Below are 8,914 nucleotides of genomic sequence, written 5' to 3'. Positions count from 1 at the left end.
GTGTTCCACAACCCGCCACCTTATGTCAGCGAGCTGCGTGTCGGGTCGATTACGTCATACTCTGAAGCGGTCAAATTATCGTACATTATGGGATTTTTGGGATTATTGATCGTACATCGTACAGAGGGCAAAATTATCGTACAAATACGATAATTATCGTACACCTGGCAACACTGGGCTCAACCGCCTCACACACGTTCACGTCACGCGCGCCCCCTCTGGCGGTCAAAGCAGGAACCTCGCGCAAACCCGTGAACTTCAGCTAGAATAGAATAGAATAGAATAGAATAGAATAGAATAGAATAGAATAGAATAGAATAGAATAGAATAGAATCTTTAATTCAATACTGGCACAAAAGGACAACAACAACAAAGTGTATATACACACAACTTACAGGGTCATCTTGTATGAAAAGGAGTAGGCTGGAGTTAAGATTATATTATGTTACCCCTTTCTTACTTTCCATTTGATCAAAAATAATTTTATTTCTGTTAAACCTTCTTACTTTATGTAATAGCTATCTAAGGCTACAGTAGAATATAACAGTAATCGTTTTTTAACACCTCAGCCTTTTACCACATCTCTACAAACCATCAACATCCCATGTCCACCGTATAACAACTCAAAATGACTTTATTTTTTTGTATCTTATTGTAAACTGACATGTTTTTGCATTGGTTCAGTTCAACATTTAACCCATTCCTTAAATCCAGCCCACACACAGATACACACATAGTTATCCTTGTGGTACACACACACTTTGTTTTTTAAATTTTAACTGTCCTCTTACTTTATAGCTTTCACTTAAGCCTAATCTCTTGTAATGTCATGAGATGCCACACTCAGTGTGTGTGTTTGTAATGACTACAATCTGCATCATTGTATGTCAATATCTGTCATAGCTATTTATGTGTTGGCTAACGTTGATTAGCTGTGATAGTCTTTTGCTTGATTCAGCTACCTCAAGGGATTACTTTTTTGAAAGTTTCATTAAAATACGTCACAAAATATTTTACTAACAGACAAACAAGGTGACACATTCAGTGAGTGACCATAATAATGATGCTCAAGTTTTATGTAAAGATCTCACACAATAAGTAGTACTGTGTGTTGTGAATGAGAATGACACAGCCACACCAAACTTGAGCATAATGTAAAGTTGACTGAATTACAATTATTTTTTTGTTTGGTTTATTTTTAATCCAGTTGCTTGTGGCAGCCATAGTTAATCCCTTGACACATCTGGTGATTATTTACTGAAGATTCATTCAAAATTTGTGCACTGGTTCATGAAATGTTTTGTTACCAGACAGACACAAACAAAATAACCTCTGCATTGTTTACCATTGTCTGTTTTTGCTTTTGCCTTTCAGCTGCTATAATAGCATCTAACTGTATCAATCCTACGACAGGTTTTTACTGGTTCATGTGCTGTTAATATGGATAAATAAACAACATTGCAGAAAAAAACTTAAAATGTTTATAAATTTGCAACTTAACTTTCTATTTTTGGTTATTTTGACGATTTAGAAGTTTGACAAATAGAATGTAGAAAAATTTACTGTTTACTATAATGTTTGAAGGGTGTGGACACACTAGATCTTTCGCTTTTCATCTGATGATGCAAGAAATGGCCTTTCTTTAAATTAGTTTTTGACCTGATGCATCGCAGTAAACCTGGAGGAGAAACGAAACATTTCAATTCAAAGTTAACAGTAAACTTACACTGATCAAAGTTTTCTTGTTTGTAACAAGAAAAAATTATAAAGGTCTTACAATGCAATGTTGTAAGGCCTGAAGATCCTGAAGATAAACCAGTGATGACTGTTCAATATCGTTAAAAATTTTATTTTTGCCAGACAGATTTTTATTTTTTTTCATTTAGTCAATACACTTTTTTCAGTCTGCTCAAATCGACAAATTTGTCTCATGTCATTTAGTTAACAGACAGTGATGAAAACTCACAAAGTGGTTAATTTACTGTCAGTAGAACAATAATGTTTTAAATAAACTCTAGTTGTCTAAAGACATATTTTAGTATCAATAATTAACAGTGAACATTAATAAAATTCTACATGTATGAAGATGTATCGTGTTTCGAGTTTCATGAACGCATCACTCTGTGACTGACAACGGCTTCGACGAATCATTGTCGGGGGCGGGCTTTAGCCGTTGATGTGTTTCCGGAACTTTTCAGGCACGCGTGTGGCGAGGAAAGGTAGTTATGAGAATCCGCTATCTCTGGAATATCATCAAATACAGGTTAAACCAACAGATTTCATTATTTTAAAATACTAGCATTGTTAATGTTTCTTGTACCGACAATTAATTTCATAATGACCTTTTGCACGTAAATTGTCATCGGCTGCGTTAGCTGTAGCTGACTCTGTTGGAACAGGTTAGCTAGTAGGTTTGTAGCAAGATGAAGTCGTGTGTTTTTGTGTTTAAGGAAACGTGTGAAGCTCTGGGCAGCTAAGAAGACTCTGCAAGTGTGTGACACGTGGAAGAAAACTCTAATTTTGCACCACTCTCTTTTTCAACCCCGTAAACTGTAAGTGGTTGCCTATTATCAGTTATCTTGTTTGTAAACCACCTGGAAATCTTCTTTTATTACATGTTAGCTTTTAATGTTTAATTATTACTGCTTAGATTGAAGCATAGCAGCTGTGCTATGTTGTACAGTAGTCGTACAGTTATACAGAGTAAGTCAAAAGAGTCAGGACACCCTGTCTTTCAGAAAAAACACAACAAAAACAAAAATAAAATATCTAAATACTCCAGCAAGCAATGGATGAGGGGACCAATCTTATAGTCTGTCCGGAACATCTTGATAGCACCCAATATTGAATTAAAGTCAAATGGGAAGGGGGTCATGCTGCATATCAAATAAGGCCAGAAATGAATTGCCGCATTCAGAAATGCAGTATTTCTTGAAGTTCAGAAGTTATCAACACAGAGAGTTCAAAACATTTGTTGTTCGTCACAGGCAATGAAAATGGATTTGACGAAAGAAGAGAGGCTTGAGGTGATTCTGATGTCAGGTAAACGCAGCTGCCGTATCATAGCTGCAGACTTCAACAATCGACACCCTGAAAGACCACCAATTTCACACAGCACTGTCGCATCCCTCATAGCCAAATTCAGAGAAACCGGGACTGTGGATGACAAGCCACGTAGTGGTCGTCCGAAGACCGCCACAGGCAAAGAAACCTCCACAATGGTTTTGGCAGCCTTTGCGAAAAGTCCACAATGCAGCACACGACGTCTCGCAGCAGAATGTGGTGTCAGCCAGTCGTCCCTTGTACGGATTCTCCATAACAATAAGTAAGTGGCATCCCTTCAAGGTCCAGCTGCAGAAACTGTCAGGAGCTGACACTGAAAATCAAGCTGAGTTCTACACCTGGGTGTTAGACCAACATCAACAGGACCTCACATTCACACACTGCTCGTAGCCAGGCCCATTTATGACAGTGGTAAGGTCAACCACCAGAACATGAGATACCTGTGCAGTGTTTCCCCTACCATTATACAGGCGGGGCGGGCCCCCCCGCCAACGAGACGGCCCGCCCCTCTAAGAATTTCATGGCATGTAGTCATTTTTATTTAAATAAGGCCAGATCAAGTCGAGAGATATTTTTTGCGTCCCTCCATATCCACTTCTCGCCAAACTTACTGAAACGTGGCATACAGTCAAATCCAGAAAACGGCGTATGCACAAAAAATCCAGATATATCAAACTGTGCTTACGCCTAAATCCACGCACATTTCTTTTGTACCTCACAATTAACGTGGAACTGAGCGCAGGTAATACACCTCCCCTGACACGCCTTCATTAACAGATGCTAATTACTTCCTGTATGTGTGAAGGACACGTTTGAGTGATCCCTGCACGATCAGAAATGATTTCTAGTCAGGAAAATAATGAATTAAATATAACGTGAGTGAGAAAAAAAATCCTAAGTAAGAATAGGAATAAAATATGTTTATCACGCAAAGAGAGAGAGAGAGAGTGTGTGTGTGTGTGTGCACGCGCGCACGTGAAGCTGCTGTGTTGCGCAACCAGCTCATCCATCCATTCTGAGACTGAAAATATTAACTTTGCGCAGGAGTTTATTACCATAATTACTGTAAACACAGAGGAACTCAGATGTTTGGTAGAACATAGATCTTTGTTTATTTCATAGCTGATATGAAGAAAATGAGTCTCTTTGCCTCAGTGGAGAGTTTTCATGATGTGATATGATGTTGGAGAGTCAGAATCAAATCGATGAGACGATTCCATTGGGCATGACTCAGCTTTGGGTGGACTGGACCAGCACAGTCCTGATCGGTCTGCCAGCTCCCTCTGGAAAGCTCCTGTGGAACCCCAGTTTGATCGCTGCTGCTGTACACGTGGCGCATGGCTCCTCGCTGTGTCACGCTCCAGAGCACAGCAGTGCATAAGTAAAAAAGGATTATTCCTGAAAACGGCTGATGAGCCACTTGTCATCGTGGCTCACAAAATTATGTTTGTTTATAAATAAATGCTCTGCGTGTTACACTATTTATTATATCCTCCAGTAAGGCTGAATTCGTTCCTGTTAAATGTATTTTTGGCACAACTTCGTGCGTCCTTTATCTAACTGCGTCCATGTGAATGTAATAATAGTTAGTCATGTGTGGTGTGAACATTAATCATTTTCACATCATGAACAGTTTCTCAGAATCACCTCTAAGTGTCTCCAATGGAACCAGAACCACAGAAATGTGCATACACCAGCCCTGGAGTTGGCGTGGGTCTGCTCACATTTCCACGTTCATTTCAGTTTTGATACATCTAGAGTTTTGCGTGGAAAATGGTGTATGCAAGGTTTTTGTGCGTGCTCACCGTTGATACATGAGGCCCTGCGACATTTTATCAACTGCTAAGATGAATGTTGTGTTTGCAGGTAGGGCTGCAACTAATGACTATTTTAATAGTCAACTATCATCAGAATCAGAATAATTTATTGTCATTCACACACAACATCGAAGATGCAATGCAGAACGAAACTGCAGTTTAGAACATCCGTCCGGAGAAACACACAAATAACAAACATGGGAGAACGAATGTCCCGGGTCTTTCGCACAATGGTGTGCTACATTTTTCTGCCTGGAATACACACAATAGGAAAGGTGAGTTAAAAAAAGAAGCTCTGATCTTGGGTTTACACAGAAACACAGACTCATACATTTAAAAAAACATTCGCTCAGTGCAAGGCAGCTAAGGAAGTGGGGGGAGGGGGTTCAAACAACACATAACAGGGAGGTAAGATGGGGCGGGTTCAGAGGAGTAGGTGACGTTGACGGAGGGTGGGGTCCATGCTAGGACCCAACCCTGGCCGCCTCCAGAGTCACATGATGTTATTGTTTCTGCTGAGTTTGCTAGAGTTCAGAGTTTCCTCCTCCTCAGCCAACTGAGTTCCGAGGCTGGGTCCAACACGGGTGATGGGGTGGGAGCGAATCCAGCTCTTTGTTGACATTCCATTCTAGGGAGATTGAGATAAACACTGCCGTCAAGGCTGTGCTGCTGGGAGCCAAAATAGATAATCCAATTGTTTTGGAAGAAAGCAGCCTTGAATTTCCTGCTGTTTTTAAAATGTCTTAACTGCAACTCTGAAGTGGCGGAAAAAAAAAACAATCAGCTGAATTTGGTGTCTTCCTCGCCTCTCACCGTCTGAAGCGTCACCCAGATGTAATCCTTACATGCTGGAGGCTCGCTCCTGGGTTACGATCCTCGTCAGAATCACATCCAGTTTGCGAATTATTTTCCCCAGCTTAGAGTCTGTGTACTTCCAGCCCAGCAGAATCCTTCAAGTGTGCCCGACAGCCCCTCAAACCACTGTCAGGTTTGCTATCACTTTTTGATAAATCTGGAACCCCCCTCCGTCGATCAGCAGGAATCCAGTTATCAGAAATCCAATCTTCCACTTCTTTGATGGAAAGTGGTGCTGGCATATCAGATTCCAGCCCCAGGAGTCAGACAAGTCCAGCAGCAACCGTTCCACACTAATTCCTTTAGTTTTGGATGGTAGGTGAAAAATAATGCAATTATGTTTTAGTCGATTAGTCAATGATTTTTGTCACATCTATGCTACATGGAGGCACACCTACTGTTCCATCAACAGTCCACATCTCAGCTCACCTGTTCATACCTCTGAATGTCACCGTGTCTGTACCTTAATATAAAAAGTAACGTTCTCATTTAAACCTCAAACTTAATAGCTTACTCAGATGTATTTTAACATTAATACGAGTAATAATGAGAATCATGGGGCTTGTCAGCTCTGACAGGAAATGGAAGAAACAAAGGCCCAGTTGGAGAAACACAAATCTCTGAAGGAAAAATTCATCACGAAAGAGAAAGAAGTTCAGCAAGAACTGCAGAGAATGCACAACTACAGCGATGCAGAGACACTCGGTTCTGCCAGGATTGCTTCACAGAGTACAGTATAACACAAGAAGAAGAAGCTTCTTCAGCTACAAGGAACTGTAAGTGGCTCACATCATCAGCCAAGAAAACCTTTCATCTGGACTTCGGATAAAGAAACAGAAAACTGAGGAGCTCTTAAAACAACTGGACGAGACCAGACATCTGAACGACAAATTCAACAGCAAGTTCCAAATGGAGGTTGCCTCCCTTTGTCAAGACGTTCCAACAACAAGCCACAGGGAACCAGCATCAGTTTGATGCAGAAAATCAGTAGGTTCTCTTACAAAGCATGTCAGAGATCCAGGCTTTGAGGAAGAACTCTCAAGAAATTAATGGCAACATCTTACCAACAACCTAAATCCAGCCATGACACAGATATTCTGGCTTACAAGATGTTGTCCGAAGTGTTTTTACAGGAGCTCAACAAACAAAGCATCTTTTTAAAGCAAGAAGGAACACCTGAAAAAACTAACATCCAAACTAACATCCAGGCAAAAAACAAGACTCAGCAAGACACCGTGGCCCAGAAGATCCAGGAACTACAAAACATCAAGCATGGAAACCATAAAGAGCATGACCAGATGGCCACATTTCAGTCATCTGAAAGCCAGCCATGAGATGAAGCTTTGAGCTCTGAAGCTTTTTTACAACAACTCAGACAAAACCCCCCAGCTGAAGAACCACTCCTGCAGGTCTCTGACAGTGAAACAAGTCCAGAGAAAAGAAATCTTTTGTGAAAATCTAACAAAGCTGAAAAGTTGAGAAACCCCTTCCCTCACCCTACGCTCACTCACTAAACATTTACAAACATTCCAACATTAGAGACTGCCACTGCTCTACCTTTCAATAAATACATTACAAGAGCAGTTTAAATGGCAGGAAAATGTAGAGTTTTTGAATAGCACTAAGTTTATCACCTGTTCCCTTCTGAGTTTGCAGGTATGTTAATTGCCCCTTATCGTTTTTTAGTTTTGGAGGATTTTGGTAAAAATCTTTTCTGTTTCTGTGTTTCCCAGTTTGGCTCGGATGGCTGAATCGGAGCCCGTGCCTCTCCCTGTCCAGTCTGGAGAGAAGCGAGGTTGTTCTGAGGACAAAGACGAGGAAGACACACCTTCCAAAAAGCCAAAAATTGAGAGTGAACAGGAAAACGAAGACGCTCCCAACCAAGATGAGGAGGAGGTGGAGGCAGGTGATGAAGAAGAGGATGGAGAAACCTTTGCAGACATGATGAAGCACGGCCAGACTGAGATAGACGTGGGCATCCTGAAATATGTCTGCGACCACAAGGGCTTCTCTGGAATCCTGAAAGAAAGGTTTGTCTTCTTCCCTCACTTTGCTTTTCTGGTTTAATTTAGTTTGTTTTAACAAATCGCTTCGTTCACGGTTTGTTTTCAGGTATTCTGATTTTGTTGTGCATGAAATCAACAAACAAGGCAAGATAGTACATTTAGATGATCTCTCAATACCAGCAGACATTCAGGTAAGAAATCACTTTTCTTGTGGGGATGAAAATAAAGCACCAGTCAAAAACAAGGAGCTTTTTATTCACATTTTGACGTAGTTTTTTTTGTTTAGTTTATTCGTTTCATTAAAAAAATGCATTACACACAACAAAACAATGCAAATCAAATAAAATGAAAGGCAGCAGAAGAAAAAAATCTTATCTGCTCCTATTTACAAAAAAATATATTAATTTCAAACAAATAAAGCAAATAAAACAAAAAAAATTCAACTTCTCAAACAGTGACTCACACAAATACAAATTAAACAATTTCATATTTCTTTAACAATTTTACTTTGATCATTTTTTTTTGAAGGAATTAATTGATCCCATGGTTTTAAAATCATTTCCAGCTCATTCTATAGTCATACCTTTCACTGAAGTGCATCTGTCCTTCAGATTTGTTCGGATTTTATGTTTAATAAGCATTTGTAGTCCCTTCAAATTATAGAAGCTTTCCCTTTTAACAAAATTAGATTGGATGTTTGATGGCAACACATTTTAATGAACATTATACATAACCTGCAGAATACAATATTCAACCAACTCATAAAATTTTAATAATTTTAATTGATGAAACAAAATTTTAAAAGGGTGATAGTAATGCTTTCTTGTAATAATTCTTATGGCTCTTTTTTGTAAGATAAAAATAGGATTAGTAATGATTTTGCATGCATTTCCCCAGACTTCTTTACAATAAATTAAATGTGGAACAATTATTGCATTATACACTCACCGGCCACTTTATTAGGTACACCTGTCCAACTGCTCATTAACACTTAATTTCTAATCAGCCAATCACATAGAGGCAACTCAGTGCATTTAGGCATGTAGACATGGTCAAGACAATCTCCTGCAGTTCAAACCGAGCATCAGTATGGGAAAGAAAGGTGATTTGAGTGCCTTTGAACGTGGCATGGTTGTTGGTGCCAGAAGGGCTTGTCTGAGTATTTCAGAAACT

At 39.7% G+C, this 8,914-nt stretch overlaps 1 protein-coding gene across 1 annotated transcript in view; it reads left to right on the top strand.

Moving 5' to 3' along the window:
- Window positions 1-2,430: 2,430 nt before the first annotated feature.
- The window catches only part of pus7 (pseudouridine synthase 7), a gene marked incomplete at its 5' end in the record, with an annotated part of 21,901 nt that continues 15,417 nt past the window's right edge, over window positions 2,431-8,914 (top strand). The window contains 5 exon segments of the mRNA XM_014016814.1: window positions 2,431-2,552; window positions 2,988-3,042; window positions 3,136-3,325; window positions 7,469-7,765; window positions 7,848-7,932. Of these exon segments, the coding sequence (XP_013872268.1) occupies window positions 2,991-3,042; window positions 3,136-3,325; window positions 7,469-7,765; window positions 7,848-7,932 (624 nt within the window).

This window comes from Austrofundulus limnaeus, unplaced genomic scaffold (assembly GCF_001266775.1).
Source record: "Austrofundulus limnaeus strain Quisiro unplaced genomic scaffold, Austrofundulus_limnaeus-1.0 Scaffold156, whole genome shotgun sequence".
NCBI lineage: Eukaryota > Metazoa > Chordata > Actinopteri > Cyprinodontiformes > Rivulidae > Austrofundulus > Austrofundulus limnaeus.
This window is presented reverse-complemented; position numbering and strand designations above follow the sequence as displayed.